Genomic DNA, 17,743 nt, shown 5'->3' on the forward strand with positions numbered 1-17,743 from the left:
TCCTCTTTTGTGTGCAGTTTTGTGTATTTCTGTGTTTTTGCAACAGGTACTTTTGTGCTATTGGGCTGTATCAAACAGTTCATGGTAACGAACTGTAACTAAGGAGCGACCTGGCTCATTAGTAACCTAAACTCTAAAAAACAGAATATTGACAGCAGTAGCAGTATCAAAGAATCGGATTTTTATGCAGATTTCAAATATATGAGTTTCATCAAATTTAGTATAACTCATCAATAGTTACGAGCCTGGAAAAATTTGCCTTATTTTTGAAAAAAAGGGGAAACACCCCCTAAAAGTGATAGAATCTTAATGAAAATCAAACCATCCGATTCAGCGATACAGAAAACCCTACTGTAGAGGTTTCATGCTCCTATCTGCAAAAATGTGGAATTTGGTATTTTTTGCCAGAAGAAAGATCACGGATGCGTGTGTTTATTTTTTTTTATTTTATTTTTTTTCCAGGAGTCATTGTATTGTTTCAGTGATCCTAGAATATTGTGAGAGAGATCATTCGAAATTAAGTTCTAGTGCCTAGTGCCCTTTAAAGTGACCAAAAAAATTGGAGGGCAACTTGGCCCCCTCCCACGCTAATTTTTTTCCTAAGGTCACCCAATCAAAAATTTGAGATATTAGTTTTGTTCAGCATAGTCGAAAATCTAATGAATATGTCTTTCAGGATGACTTAGTCCCCCACAGTTCCCGGTGGAAGGGCTGCAAGTTATGAACTTTGCCCATTGTTTACATATAGTATTAACTATTGGGATATAGCCTATACAGACGTTTTCTGGAGTTTTTTTTTCTGGGTGGGTGGGGGGTTTCTTGGAGGAGGGGGTCACGTGGTAGAATATTTCCATGCCTTTTGTTTCCTTGGGGAAGGGACATTTCTATGAAGGGGGTGCCGGATTTCTCACCATTATTTAAAAAACGATCAAAAATTAAATAAAAAACAAGTTTTTTCTATTGAAAGTAAGGAGCAACATTAAAACTTAAAACGAACAGAAATTATTACGTATGTGAGGGGGTTCGACCCCTAGTCAATACCTCGCTCTTTACGCTAAAGTTTTTTTTAGAACTTTGAAAAGAGATATCTATTCTAATTAAACGGTCTTTGTGATTCAGGGATTTGTGATTCGAACTAAATTCAAACTTTAGCGTAAAGAACGAGGTATTGACTAGGGGGTGAACCCCTCATATACGTAATAATTTCTGTTCGTTTTAAGTTTTAATGTTGCTCCTTCTTTCAGTTGAAAAAACTTATTTATTTTTATTTAATCTTCAATTAAGGTTAAGTTGATTTGAGCAAAGCAGAGCAAATAATTATTTCGATGTTCTAGTAATAAGCACACAACCTTCACCTTGCCGATTTACATAAAAGCACCTGGGACAGTAGAATTAAAACATTATCATCCCCGCCACCATCTTAGGTCGATTAATACCCAAAATCGTGATTTTTTTTACGGATATTGTTTTGGTTGCTACAAGATTATGACATTAGTAAATTTACAAAATTTTGTGCAAAGTTTCACAATTGTTGCCTCACTGAAACATAAAAAAAAATTCGGTAAATTTTCGGTAATTTTTGAAAAAAAATCTTTCATATGAATGACGTCACAAATACTAAGACGTCCAATACCCTAAGGGTTTTACTTCTACATTTTTTTTTATATTATTTATTTTACCAATAATTACAAAATAAAGTATACATACAGCCGCTCGAGGAAGGCTCGAAAAGCCTGATGATGGACGGCTGCAATCCTCTAATTCTCAACCAATTACAAAAATCATTTACAAAAAACTAAAAAAAAAACTAAAAAAAAACTAAAAAAAGGGAGGGGGGCAAAAACATTCTCTCAACTAACAAATAATATCAAAATCTAAAAAAAAATACCTCTCCCAATAAATTTTTCATAAACTTTGCTTTAAATGACCCATGTGTTCAGCCTCTCGAATGCCAGCTGGGATATCACTCGAAATAGCTAGAGTTAAATACTTAATTCCGAAACCTGCACGTGTGGGGCCTCGGTACTGAACGACAAAATTATCCGCCTCCCTAATCCCTAATCCCTAAGCGAACGATTTACGCCCAAAAAAAGGAATTAGTAAAAACTGTATGACGTAGATCATTCCAACATCGATACGCAAAAACAGCAGCTTGATAATCGCGAAGCGGACCAACCTTAAGCACTCGTAATTTCTTATAAAACAGACGCAGTATCGTTCACATTTTCTACATCGGGGTTGCAGCGGTACCTTGCAACCTAGTAAGAGACAGGCACGTCCAATATTAAGAAATATAATAACCCATAACTCCTAAAAGTAGAGTCAGATCAAAACAAAAAGTACACCATTAGAACCGCTTTGTCCGAAACCCCTATATAGGAAACTTTCTGTCCCTTGGCTTGAATAATTACCAAGAAGAAGACTGTTTTATTTTGAAGAATCTGGACTCTTTTAAAATTTGCATAAACACTACTAGACCAAGGAACACACCCATAAGAAATATAAAGCTCAACAATGGTATTGTACAGTAATAAAAGAACTGATAATGGCAAAACATGCTTTAATCGGCGCAAAATTCCCAGACCTCTAGCAAATTTAGCTGCTACAAGATCACTATGAGGCCTCCAAGATAAATCACAATCAAGCTGGAAGCCCAAATAACGCAATTACATTAATAAAAATAAAAAAGAAGTAAAATTGTTCTGTGAAAAAAATAAAAAAAACTGTCTTTCTTTTCACCAAGTGAAGCTCAGTCCCATGTTCTTTTAAATTATATTGTGATTCAATCACAAAACATCCTTGAGAAAATTAAAGGTATCAAAAAGTTGCTTGGTGTATTAATAGTTATACATAAAAAGTTAAAAACATTGCAAAACTGTTTATATTATGGTGAGGGGATCTCTGAGAACGACATGTGGAACTGTACTCTGAGACCACAAAAACTCCTTGGACCTCTTTAAAGCTTAATTTAAGATGATGCTAAGATGTGCTTGCGGGACATTTGAATGGGAGATCCACATCTTTTTTTTTGATACGTTGAAGCTACAATCATTATAATTGTTTATTGTGGTTGTAACAGTAGCTGCCAGGTGAAGAGTGAATATTCCAGTGAATCCAGGTGAAGGTGAAGAGTTATGGTGATGCAGTGAAGAGGTATGGACACTGCAGCCAAACTTGCCCAAAAAGTGTCCTTCTCCCCTCCTTCATTCCTTTAGTGCAGTCTTTGCACACGAATCTGCCAACGCCTTCGTTCGTTAATCCTCACGCTGGTGTGGTATGAAGAGTGTCGTCAGCTCACTCCACGTGGGGTTGTCAGTAGCAAGGGCCTCTGCATCTGATAGTGGAATTTCCACCACGTCCAAGAATTTCACGAGAATGTCATTCCATCGAAACTTGGGTCTTTCTCTTGGACTTTTAAGCCGCTACTAATTGGGTCAACGTCATACAGAATCTGATCCAGAGTGTCGGTAGACATCCGCTGAAGATGTCCGAACCAGCGAAGTGTCTGCTGGGCAATCTGATGTGAAAAGAGCAACTGGGAAGTCACGGCAAGGGACAGTGAAGTGACAGTTAGTGAAGAGTGGATCACGGCAAAAGATAAATGTTATGGTTATCGAAGTGAAATTGTGATTTTCTTAAATTTTGTATGGTGGAAATCTGAAGGCCTCCAAGAAAGGGTATTCAACAGTAACTACTTGAATGCCATAATCTTGCGATCAACCACCGTTTTCAAGGGTTTCGAAGCTCATTTTTGAACTTCCCATAAAAAAAGCCAGATTCCTTAATGTCGTTTCAATTCATGGTCCTACAATCCCTTCCACCCACCTTCTATCTGCCAACACTAACAAAAAACACTAATATCTCAGATCCGCCAATTCCTTACAATTCCTCAACAAATGAAAAATATCCTCGTCATCTTCCCCACACATTGGACAAGGGGCAGGGTTAACACTATGACCCCTAAATTTCCTCTCTTTTTCCTCAATAACAATCGATCCTCCCCTTAAATTCAAAATCCATTTTATTTCTCCCCCTTTCAACCCCAAGTTAAAATAAACTTCTTCCCCCAAAGTGTCTTTCACCGTACTGTACAGACTCAGAGATCCCGAGGCCTCCTTCCTAGCCTCCTTCCAATATTAGAAGGCACGGTTATGATAGTCCCCAACCGTGGCTTTGATGTGCTGGTGCTATGAAAGACCGAGAAAGATTTTTTAGATTTTTTTTCTTAGGGAATTAAAAAAGGACAGATTTATACATCTGTCTGACTGACCATATATCAAACATAAGGCCCTGCGAAAAATGAGACTGCCAAGGATTTTTTTTTGAGATCCAAACAAAAACAGTTCGTTACCAAATGGAGTGGGAGAAGTCATAGGAAAGATTTACAGAGGATTGGAACTGCATGGGACGGGATAAAAGTGAAAGTTTGAAGACTGATAGTATGAAGCCACACCAAGTAGTTTTGTACGGTACTGAGTTGTTAAAAATGGTAGTTCTCCTTTACTATCTGCCAGGACCATTATCATAGGCAGCGCAATCGCGCTGCCTAAGTAAAGAACGATGTTGGCGCAATGTATTTTTTTTTCCTTTAGACCAGGGCACTTCGTATCGAAGGAGTTGTCGTAGAAACTTGGAAAAGGGCTCAATCGATTGGAAATTGGAATGACTAGTGCCCTTTTTAATAGTCGAAAGTGATTGGAAGGCAACTAACACCCCTTCCACGCCCACCATTTCACCATACACATCCAATCAAAATTTTGAGATAGCCATGTTGTTGAGCGTAGTTAATTTCCAGATAGAAATTATGTTTTTGAGGAAGATATTCCCCCACATCCCTCGGGGCAAAGATTTTAAGTTATGCCCTGGGGGCATTTAAGGTTTTATAGAAAGCTTTGTCGTAGAAACTTCAAAAAGTGCTCATTCAATTGGAAATTCAAAGGACTAGTGTCCTTTTTAATAGTCAAAAGTGATTAGAGGGCACCTAACCCCCCTCTCACGCCCACCTTTTCCCCAAACACATCAAATCAAAATTTGAGATAGCCATTTTGTTCAACGTAGTTGAAATTTCTGAAAATTAGGTCTTTGAGAATGACAACTCCCCACAGTCCTCAGGGCAAGGGCTCTAAGTTATGCCCTGGGGGTATATTAGGTTTTTATAGAAAGTGTTGTTGTAGAAATTTCAAAAAGGGTTCATTTGATTGCAAATTGAAGTAGCTAGTTCCCTTTTTAATAGTCGAAAGTGGTCGGAAAGCAACTAACACCCCTTCCACGCCCACCATTTATCCAAACACATCCAATCAAAATTTTGAGATGGCCATTTTGTTCAAAGTAGTTGAAAGGTCCAGAAATTATATCTTTGAGGATGCCACTCCCCCCACAGCCATAAGGATAAGGGTTGTAAGTTATTCCCTGAGGGCATATTAGGTTTTTATTGAAACCTTTGCCGTAGAAACTTGAGAAAGGGTTCATTCGATTGGACATTCGAAGGGCTAGTGCCCTTTTTAATACTCGAAAATGATTGGAGGGCAACTAACCCCCCTTTCACGTTGACCTTTTCCCGAAACACATCCAATCAAAATTTTTAGATAGCTATTTTGTTCAACGTAGTTAAAATGGATGATAACCACATCAGAGACCTCGGGGGAAGGGTTGGAAGTTGTGCCCTGGGTGCTCATAAGGTTTTTTATAGATAGTGATGTTGTAGAAGCTTCAAAGAGGGCTCATTCGATTGGAAATTAGAAGGGCTTGTGCCCTTTATAATAGTAGAAAATAATTGGAGGATAACTAACACCCCTCAACCACCCACCATTTCCCCAAACGTATCCAATCAAAATTTTGAGATAGCCATTGTTCGAAGTAGTTAGAAAGTCCGGAAATTATGTTTTTGTGGATGACACTCCCCCCACAGCCCTTCAAAAAGTAGAAACTTCAAAAAGAAATCATTCGATTGGAAATTGAAACGGCTAGTGCCCTTTTTATTAGTCAAAAGTGATTGGAGAGCAAATAGCCCTCCTCTTACGCCCACCATTTCCGCGAACATATTCGGTCAAAATTTTTAGATAGGCATTTTGTTCAACACAATTTAAAGGTCTGGAAATTATTTATTTGAAGAATACAACCCCCACGGAGCCCTCAGGGCAAGCGGTTTAAATTGAACACTTGGGGCGTATAAAGTTTTTATAGAAGGCATTGCCGTTCAAACTTAAATAACGGCTCATTCGATTAGAAATTGAAAAGGCTATACCCTTTTTAATAGTCAAAAGTGATGGGAGGGAAACTAACTCCCTCTCACGCCCACCATTTCCCAAAACACATCCAATTAAAATTTTGAGATATAAATTTTTTTCAACGTAGTTGAAAGTTCAGGAAATTAGGTCTTTGAGAATCACCCCTCCCCCCACCCACAGCCCTCAGGGCAAGGGTTGTAAGTTATGCCCTGGGGGGATATAAGTCTTTTTTTTTTACAGACAGTGTCGTCTTAGAAACATAAAAAACTAATCATCCGATTGGAATTTGAAACGGCTAGTGCCCTTTTTATTAGTCGAAAATGATTGGAGGGCAGTAGCCCCCTCTCACGCCGACCATTTCCCCAAAGACATCCAATCAAAATTTTTAAATATAAATTTTGTTCATCTTATTTGAAAGTTCTGAAAATTAGGTCTTTGAGGATGACAACCCCCCCCCCCCCTCAGCCCTCATGGCAAGGGTTGAAAGTTATTCCCTGGGGCACATAAGGTTTTTATTGAAAGCGTTGTCGTAGAAACTTCAAAAGGGTTCATTCGATTGAAAATTGAAAGGGCTAGTACCCTCTTTAATAGTCAAAAGTGATGGGACGGCAACTAACCCCCCTCTCACGCCCACCCCAAAACACATCCAATTAAAATTTTGAGATAGAAATTTTTTTCAACATAGTTGAAAGTTCTGGAAATTAGGTCTTTCAGGATGACACCCTCCCCCCCCCCCACAGTCGTCAGGGCAAGGGTTGTAAGTTATGCCCTGTTGGCAAATAAGTTTTTTTTTACAGACAGTGTTGTCGTAGAAACTTCAAAAAGGAATCATCCGATTGGAAATTGAAACGGCTAGTGCCCTTTTTAATAGTCGAAAATGATTTGAGGGCAACTAGCCCCCTCTCACGCTCACCATTTCCCCAAAGACATCCAATCAAAATTTTTAAATATAAATTTTGTTCAACTTATTTGAAAGTTCTGGAAATTAGGTCTTTGAGGATGAGACCCCCCCCCTTCAGCCCTCATGGCAAGGGTTGAAAGTTATGCCCTGGGGCACATAAGGTTTTTATTGAAAGCTTTGTCGTAGAAACTTCAAAAGGGTTCCTTCGATTGGAAATTGAAAGTGCTAGTGCCTTTTTTAATAGTTGAAAGTCCTTGGAGAGCAACTAACGCCCCTCTCACGCCCACCATTTCCCCAAGAACACCCCATCAAAATTTTGGGATAGCCATTTTGTATATTGTAGTTTAAAATTCTGGAAATTACGTCTTTGAGGATGATAATCCCCTTACAGCCCTCAGGGCAAGGGTTGTAATTTATGCCCTGGGGGTATATAAGGTGTTTATAGAAAGCGTTGTGGGTGAAACTCAAAAATGGTTCATTCAACTGAAAAATTAAAGGGCTAGTGCCCTTTTTAATAGTCTAATATGATTCGAAGGCTTGACATTTTCAAACAATTCGTGGTAACGAACTGCAAGTAAGGAGCGACCCGGCTCAATGGTAACCGAAACTCTAAAACACATAATTTTGATACCAATAGATACATCAAAAGAAGCAGATTTTAATGTTGATTTCAAATATATAAGTTTCATCAAGTTTAATCTTACCCATCAAAAGTTACGCGCCTGAGAAAATTTGGCTGATTTTCGAAAAAAGGGGGAAAGACCCCCTAAAAGTAATAGAACCTCAATGAAAATCACACCATCATATTCAACGTATCAGAGAACCCTACTGTACTGTACTGTAGCTCCTATCTACAAAAATGTGGAATTTTCCATTTTTTGCCAGAAGAAAGATCACGGATGCGTGTTTATTTGTTTTTTTTTTCTTTTCCCCAGGGGTAATCGTATTGAACCAGTGGTCCTAGAATATCCTAGGAGGGGTCATTGGAACGGAAATTAACAGTTCTAGTGCACTTTTTTAGTGACCGAAAAAATGGCGGGCAACTAGGCCTCCTCCCACGCCCATTTTTTTCTCAAAGTCACCCAATTAAAATTTTGAGATAGCCATTTTGTTCAGCATAGTCAAAAATCTAATAAATATGTCTTTTGGGATGACTTAATCCCCCACAGTTCCCAGGGGAAGGGCTGCAAGTTATGAACTTTGCCCATTGCTTACATATTGTATTGGTTTATACAGGCATTTTCAGGAAGGATTTTTTTCTGGTGGTGGGGGGGGGCTGGAGGAGGGGTTTACCATGGAAAATTTTTCCGTGGAGGATGTTTCTTTGGGGTACGGGACATTTCTATGAAGGGGGCACCGGATTTCCAAGCATTATTTAAAAAACGATCAGAAATTAAATTAAAAAAAACAAGTTTTTTCAACTGAAAGTAAGAAGCAACATTAGAACTTAAAACGAACAGAAATTATTACTTATATGAGGGGGTTCTCCCCCAAGTCAATACCTCGCTCTTTACGCTATAGTTTTTTTAGTGCTTTCAAAAGAGCTATCTATTCTAATTAAACGGCCTTTGTGATTCAGGGCTTTGTGAATTAATTTTTTTTTTAACTTTTAACGTAAAGAGCGTGGTATTCACTAAGGGAAGAACCCCCTCATATACGTAATAACATATACGTAATAAAAAAAAAACACTAAAAAAAAACAAGCGATACGGTTCAATAGTAATCGAAACTTTTAAAAACGGAATTTTGATGTCAATAAATGTATCAAAAGAATGGGCCTATAATGCTGATTCTAAATATATAAATTTTATTAAGTTTAGTATTACTCATCAAAGACTACGAGCCTGAGAAAATTTACCTGATTTTTTAAAGAGGGGGGGGAAACATCCACTACACGTGAAATAATTTTAATGAAAATCACACCGTCAGATTCAGCGCATCAGAAAACCCTATTACATAGGTTTAAAGCTCATATCTGCAAAAATCTGCAACTTTGTATTTTTTGCCAGAAGAAAAATATACGAATATAGAAGTTCGTTACGTAAGTTGATTTGTAAATCACGTCGGAACCAAATTTAGAGACAGCCATTTAGCAAAAGAAAAGTAAAATTTTTTGCAAATTTTGTTTACTTATTCAATGACGGTGAGCCAAAATAAAAGCTGCATTAGCTAAAAAACGATCAGAAATTAAACAAAAAAAACAAGTTTTTTAAACTGAAAGTAAGGAACGACATTAAAACTTAAAACGAACAGAGTTATTCCGTATATGAAAGGGACTGTTCCCTCTTCAAGGCCTCGCTGTTTACGCTAAAGTTTGACTCTGTTTTACAACTTTTTTTTTTAAACAATAAAAAACTTTAGCGTAAAGAGCGAGGCGTTGAGAAGGGGGCAGCCCCTTTCATATACGGAATAATTTCTGTTCGTTTTAAGTTTTAATGTCGCTCCTTACTTTCAATTTAAAAAACTTGTTTTTTTTATTTAATCATAGTAAAGATCGATGTGAGTACAATGTATTATTTTTCATTTGTTTAGACCAGGGCACTTCGTATCGAAGGAGTTGTCGTAGGAAGTTCGAAAAGGGCTCATTCGATTGAAAATAGAAAGGGCTAATGCCCTTTTTAATAGTCGAAAATGATTGGACGGCAACTAATCCCCCTTTCACGCCCACCCTCCCATTTGCCCATTATGTTTAAAAACTAAATGTTGCCTTAAGATTAGATCAAAATACACTGTCTTAATGCTAATTCCCAATAAGGCATCTCAACAGTATCCCAAGAACCGGCTGAGGCCGCTGAGTTTATTATGTTCAAACTCTTGGGGCTACTTCTGCTCTTAAAATTTAACCAAATCAAAATAGCGTAAGTGTATCCAAGCTATCAAAGAAAGTAAACAGAATTTTTTACGAATGGTATCAAGTTTTCTATTTCAGGTCATCTAGAGGAGGTATGAAACTAAATTAAACACTACTATTTGTGTCCAGAATTTTAAAAGGGTGTATGTTGTTAAAAATTGCTGAAAATTTTTCTCCAGCATACAAATAGCAGGCCAAAGTATATAGTCTTAAAAAACGAAAATATCTAAAGTATTATTTTCTTTTTCCCTGAAAAGACTATGTGAATATAAAACTAACAGAAATTAATTAAAAAACTTTTTCCACAAAATAAGTTTTTCAAAGAAAAGTAAAGAACTCCATTAAACCAAAAATGAGCAAAGGTAAAATCAATTAATCTACCAAGCGTGAAACTACCACAAATTAGTATCGATAAATAAATGAAGCCCAAAACGAAAAGAAATTACAATAAATAACCGATTCAAACTCAAAACGAGCAGAAAGTAACATGAGTAGGGCTCAAAACCCCTATGCCTTTCCAAAGCCAGAACATAATTTGCACTTTACTGGAAAAAATACAAATGAATCTGCATTGTCAGTTTAATATAAATATACTGATATTTAGTAATCAAAATGTTAATATTATTTGATTTATTAAAGTTATAAAAATAAAAACATTTATATTTTTTCAGTACAGACGGGTTCCCAAAACAATCCGTAGGCAATTTCTCTGGAAAATATCTAGCAAATCCTCCTTCGTCTTTCGGGTCGTTCACTGTTCAGATCAATATTTGACCACTGTCATCACTGTAGCTTCCAATATTCTAATCCTTGTTCGCAGACTCATATTATTTTCTATTCTTTCAAATTTTTTAAACTATGGAAAAAAAAATCTGTTGCTTTTCTACTTTTAGCATCTTCACTGCACCCACCGTTTTTACTAATAACACTACCCAGGTAAGTGAAAGCTGTCTACTTGATCGATCTCCTCATTACCCAGCATCGTCTCTTCAGCTCCACTTATTCCTAGACTTAGCAACTTGGTCTTCTTGATGTTAATCTTCAAACCTATTCTTGCACCATGAGCTCGCAAAACCTCTCAAAATTCATTCATTTCTTTAATATTTTTGTCCAGAGCACTTAAATCATCAGCATAATTTAAATCTAGGAACGTTTTACTTCCCCGTTTAATCCCATCTTTCATACTCAAATGAATTTTTTTTAAATCTAGGAGTGACAACTTCACTTTTTTTTAATATATGGAACAAAAATTATTTTTTATGAATTTAGGGCAGGAGTTGAAAAATCAAAGGGGGAGGGCAAAATAATCTATAGGGGCAATTACAACCCTGTCCCATTTACGCGCTTGTTCTCAGCGTCACATATTCAAGCTCGAAGATTGGCTGGTTAAAATTAATATTAACTTTAAATATTAAATGGAGGAGGGGGTTCTATTGTATATATTCTATATGTTTTAAGAGGAGGGGGTTCTATTCGTAAATATATAACTCCAAATTTATAGATCTAGTAACTCAACGGGATTTTTTTCTGACTGCAGGGGTTGAGTTAAAAATTTAAGGGACAGTTTTGCTGGGGTGGGGGGCAAAGTAGCTATTACTGAAACCTCTCATTATTCTTCAGACTTCATTATTCTTTTTGCAAAAAAGTAATAACAAGAAAGTGGTGATCGTGATGAAATGTTGCTGTTGTTTCGCGAAATCCGTAGATGCTTGGTGTTACCTGCTCGGCTTTTGTAACAGATGCTAGATTTTGCCACCCATTATCCTGTTGGATATAGTTGCTATGTTTTACAATTTTAGTGTGGGTGTACTAGATTTTGGCTGTGGAAAACCGGTAAAATACGTTTTTATCAATGTAGATACTAGGTGGTATCTCAGCAACTATAGCAGATAGAAAAAGTCAGACTTCACCACTGGATTCGCCGTGTTAAGATTAGGGGATGTCCATCTTTAACTCAAAATCGAATTTTTGTGTAGATAATCGGTTTTGGCAGAGGACAGCCGAATTTGCTCTCCAATTTTTTAGTCATTTAAAAAGGGTTCTAGAATTTTTAATTTCCATTCGAATGAGCCCTCTCACGATATTCTAGGACTACTGGGTCGATACGATCACCTCTGGAAAAAACAAAAGATAAAAAAAAAAAACAAATAAAGATGCACCCGTGATCTTTCTTCTGGCAAAAAATGCAAAATTCCCCATTTTGGCAGATAGGAGCTTGAAACATCTACAGTAGAGTTTTCTGTTACGCTGAATCTGATGGTTTGATTTTCATTGAGATTCTGTCACTTTTAGGGGGATTTTTCCCCCTTCTTCGAAAATAAGTCAATTTTTTCCGGCTCGTAACTTTTGATGGGTAAAATTAAACTTGACGAAACTTATATGTTTGAAATCAACATAAAACACAATTCTTTTGATGTATCTACTAGTGTCAAAATTCCTTTTCTTAGAGTTTTGGTTACTATTGAGCCGGTCACTCCTTATTTACAGGTCGTTACCAAAAACTGTTTGATGATACAATCTGGGAAAACTATTAAACGAAAAGAATAAAACTTTCTGAAATCGGTCTAAAGCCAAAAATTCATTTCAAGAAATTATAAGAGGAGGAGACGGAGGACAAGGGAACTTTTGAAAAATTTAGTTTTTTTTATGTTTTTAATTTTTTTAATGAAAACACCGAAAACTGAAGTTTTCAATGAAAATACTAAAAAATAAAATATTTTTGAAAAAATGTTATTTTTAAAACCTTCGGGGAGAGGGCGAAAAATCCCGGCAATCAAAGCAATCCAGGGGATAAAACATTATTTCTCCTAGGAAAATGTAGGGGAGGGGGTATTAGGTATTTTATTCAATAAAAGATAAAAATAAATCAAATTTCGAAAATAACTTACTTGGATAGTTTGTTCATTATTTGGCTCTTTGTCTAATACAGTTGTACTGTCTCGAACAAAACCTTCATTTACATGTCCATTACTACCTCCATGTCCCTAAAATAAATAGAAAAAATGAAACGAATTTAACCAAAATAGGGTTATAATAATATAAGTCAGATTAAATTTGTCAGGTTCAGTCAAGTCAAATTTGCTAAAATTAAGGATACAAAATAAAAAGTAACTAATATTCCTTGATCTTATACGATTTAAAAGTACATTAAGTGCGAAAAAAAGGTCAAAAAGGCGTGAAGTCGCAAAGCTTCAGATAAATATAGGAGTTTTTTTGGTGTTAATTTTTTTATCCTTTTTTATTAAAGGTACTAAATGAAATACGGACTAACGTGATTTGACTCCTAACATGGCTGCTAATCTGCTTGAAAACTCGAGAGTACAGAAAAGGACAAGAATTAGGCTACAAAAAGTGCTTGAACTCTCAAAGCTAAGCTCTCAATATAGGAGCTTTTTGTTTAGGTGGTCAAAAACAATATTTTATCATATTTTTATATTAAAGATACAAAAGAGTGATTTTTGTGGTTTATTGACCTGGCATGGCCATTAATGTGTCAGGACCGTCAAAATTTCATTTTGTGCTCAAAAAGTGCAAAATGTGCTCGAAAAGTAGGAAAAATGCAAAAACTGCCTCATCATATAAATATCGGAGTTTCTTAGGCGATCCAAAGCATAATTTGTTCATACCATTTTTTATGAAAGATATGAAATACCAGCTTATGTGGTTTATTGATCTAACATGGTCGTTAGTGTACCTAAAGCATGAAAAATTGCATTTTTCCCTCAAGAACTGCAAAAAGTGCTCGGTAATAGAAATACAAAAAGGTGCCTCTTCAGATAAATATAGAAGTTTCTTTAGGTGTTCAAAAGAATTTTTTTCAACTTTTTTTTAATAAAGATACGAATTAAAATAGTGACTTATGTGATTTATTGATCTAGAATGGCTGTTAGAGGGCATGAAACCTCAAAAAGTTTATTTTGTGCTAAAAAAGTACTAAAAATGCAAAAACTGCCTCTTCACTTTAATATAGGAGTTTTTAAGGTGTTCAAAAGCAAAAAATTTTTTTTTACTAAAGATGCAAAACAGAATAGCAGTATATGTGATTTTATTGATCCAACATGGCCGTTAGTGTGCATGCATCCTCAAAAAGTCACTTTGTGATCAAAAAGTAAAAAATGTGTTACAAGAGTCAAAGCTTCAGATAGATATCGAAGGAGTTTTATTTGGAGAGGGGTCAAAATTAATCTCTAATCGCCCTTCATTCACGGGGATTATTAGGATTAAGCTTATAAAATGAAAGCTGTGGGGTGATAGCTCCCCTCTAATTGTAAAATAGAAATTCCTGTGTAAGGGAACATTCTTTTAAGAGAACAGGTATAATATAAGAGAACACATTCTTGTACTTAGTGATACAAATATTTGTTTAATTTGGCGCAGACACAAGAATTCATTTCCGAGACAAATTTATTTTACGGAAAGTTAATTTCAATGGAAAATTCCTCTAAACAGCAAGGAAGAAAAAAAACGAATGACATACGCGGATATTATTTCTTAACATTACCACCACATAAAAATTAGAATAATAAAAAAAATGACATACAACTCATTTTTTTCTCAAATCAAGTAACGGAGTCATCAAATGCCTTTTGATAATCTATAAAAATTAGCATTGATGGTATCTGATTATTCAGATATTTCTTAATTATAAATCCAAGGGTGAAAATTTGGTTGATGCATCGTTTCCCTTCCTTAAACCACACTGTTCTCCTGTTAAACTTTATCTGCAACATTTCTTACTCTAATAAGCATTATCATGCTAAGTAATTTGCTTCCTCCAGAAACCAAAAAATGCTTCTATAACTACCAAACTCACTCTTGACATCTTTCTTGTAAGGATGTTTAATTTAAGATCTAATTTATTAAAATATATAAAATATATAATGTATATAATATATAATGGATATATGTTATAAAATATATAATGTATATATTATATATAAAACATATAAAATGTATAATGACGTAAGTTTACTGACTATAACTTAAAAACGAAAATATTAAAACACCTGAGTTATTCTTCATATTAAATCATTAAATAAAAAAACAAGTTTTTTCAACTGAAAGTAAGGAGCAACATTAAAACTTAAAAGGAACAGAAATTATTACATATATATGGGGGTTTTCCCCCTAGTCAATACCTCGCTCTTTACGCCAAAGCTCGAATTTTGTTCGAATCACAATTCCCTGAATCACAAAGGCCGTTTAATTAGAATAGAAGTACTAAAAAAACTTTAGCGTAAAGAGCGAGGTATTGACTAGGGGGCGAACCCCCCTCATACACGTAATAATTTCTGTTTGTTGTAAGTTTTGCTGTTGCTCTTTATTTTCAGTTGGAAAAATTGGTTTTTTTTTAATTTATTTTCTGATAATTTTTTAAACCATCAGAAATGAAATATTTCTCCTGACCCAGCCCTCAACGAAAGATACGAAGCTGAGTTGGACGACTTCTTAGATAGTTGTCCTCAGGGTGATAATGTTGTAACAGAGGGAGTTGTATGCAAGGCCATCTCTCGCCTAAAACCTAAACAATCTTTCGGAATTGATGATATCAGCGCACTCCATCTAAAAAGTGGTGGGCCCACTCTCATTAGTCACGTAACTCTCCTGATGCACATTATCTCATTCAGGGTATTATCCCAATCACCAATTGGAGATCTTACGCCAGTTCCTAAAAAAGGAAAAATTACCATGCAATGCTCCTCTTTCCGTCCAATCGCGATTACTAATTCTCTATGCAAGCTATTTGAAGTTTTATTTGTAGATTAGTTTGAAAAACTGTGTTGCAGTCCACCAAGATCATTCAACTTCCAACGCGGTATTGTTTGTTCTGAAGCGATTTATGTCTTTGCATATGAAATCATGGATGCACACAAATCAGAAAAAAGCCTAGCAATCGATGGCTTAGACCTGCAGAGAGCGTTTGATTCATTGATTCATACGCTTATGTTGCTTAACTCAGCTAAAAGAGGAGTGAACTCAAATATCATTCGGGCTTTCCGTGATCTTTACTCTCGCCTTCACGTGCGACTCAAGCTCCCTCCCGATAAAGGCCTTCCACCAGCCCCATGGTCAGCTTTGATACCAGTCCGTAAAGGTGCCCGTCAGGGGACAGTTTTATCCCCCAATTTCTTCAAGAACTACATTATTGAGCCTCAAGACAGCTGTCCTTCATCCTGCATTCTCAGTTCCATTGACATCTCCCTAGTATGCTATACTGATGACACGTTGAATCTCAGCTGGATGCTTAACCGCCTTTCAGAAATATTCTCATATCTGCAGTCCAGTAACGAGAAAATCGGTCTGAGATTTAACTCTCAAAAGTCGGAAGCCTTGCTTTACAATTGGAAGAATGACCCTCCTACTAATGTCACACTAGGTGATTGCTCAGTAAAACCTGTTAATAAAATAGTATATCTGGGGCTGCCAATAGGCACCACATTACAGCATACCCGCTCCCTCCTGATCTCACATCTTGAACGGCGAATTTCCAGCTCCTATGCTTTGATCGTTAAATCCACTCTGAGATTTAACCGTCCACTACTGACAAGTATTTACAACGCTACCGCTCTGCCACATATAGTATATGTGACCCCTTTCTGGAAATTATTGGCAAACTGGGAAAAGTCTAAACTCCACTCTTTATTTTTCCGTTTTGCCAAGTACCAACTAAAATTGCCACCTTGGACAAAAAATAATTTTCTGATTTGGTGCTTTAACCTAGCTGAACCAAATCTAGCTGTTGAGACACTTATTAGCCAGAAAAAAATAAATAAAACCAGCGATTCTAAAGCACGAGTGGGCAAGTTTGCTTGTTTAATTTTTCCTCTTGTTTCCCTTTTTTTTCTTTTTCTCTCCTTTCCGAAGTTGTTGTCCTTGCTGCTATTTTCAAAGAAGTTGTTGTTTCTGTTGTTAATTTTGAGTATGTTATCTTTCTGTTTCCTCTTTTCGTACTATTTTGTATGCTATTTAAGAATTTGTTGTTTTTGTTGTTACTTTTTTAAGTATGTTTTCTTTTTGTTTCCTCTTTTCGCATTTTGTATACTCTGTCATTGTGCATTTACTGTATACGACGGGTTTTCAATATATTATTATTATTATTATTATAATGCTGGGAAATCCGGCGCCCCCTTCCTGGAATGTCCCTTCCCCCAAGGAAACATCCTCCATGGAAAGATCTTCCTACGTAAACCCATCCTCCCCCCCACCAGAAAAATACCTCCAGAAAAACGTCGGTATACTTAGCAATAATCTATACTATATGTAAACAATGGGCAAAGTATACAACTCGCAGCCCTTCTCCCGGGATCAGTGAGGAATTAAGTCATCCCCTACGACATATTTATTAGATTTTCTACTATGCAGAAAAAAAAATGGCTATCTCAAAATTTTGATTGGGTGGCTTCAGGAAAAAAATTAGCGTGAGGAGGGGACAATTGGCTCTCCAATTTTTTGGTCATTTAAGAAGGGAACTAGAACTATTGATTACGGCTCGAATGAGCCCTCTCTTGATATTCTAGGACTACTGGATTGATACGATCACCCCTGGGAAAAACAAAGAGTAAAAAAAACAAATAAACACGCAGCCGTGGTCTTTCTTCTGACAAAAAAATAAAAAAAATACAAAATTCCACATTTTTGCAGATAGGAGCTTGAAACCTCTACAGTAGGGTTTTCTGTTAAACTGAATCTGATGGTTTGATTTTTATTGAGATTCTGTCACCTTTAGGGGGCGTTTCCCCCTTCTTAGAAAATAAGGCAAATTTT

The 17,743-nt window shown here is 36.2% G+C and overlaps 1 protein-coding gene across 1 annotated transcript in view; it reads right to left on the reverse strand.

The window, feature by feature from the left end:
- The window catches only part of LOC148940552 (sodium-dependent nutrient amino acid transporter 1-like), a 76,157-nt gene that overhangs the window by 48,190 nt on the left and 10,224 nt on the right, over positions 1-17,743 (reverse strand). The window contains exon 3 of the mRNA XM_089105654.1: positions 12,868-12,963. Coding sequence (XP_088961780.1) covers positions 12,868-12,963 — 96 coding nt within the window. The remainder of the gene's footprint in view (positions 1-12,867; positions 12,964-17,743) is intronic.

This window comes from Artemia sp. Qi Xiang Cuo, chromosome 19, assembly GCF_049724085.1.
Source record: "Artemia sp. Qi Xiang Cuo chromosome 19, ASM4972408v1, whole genome shotgun sequence".
NCBI lineage: Eukaryota > Metazoa > Arthropoda > Branchiopoda > Anostraca > Artemiidae > Artemia > Artemia sp. Qi Xiang Cuo.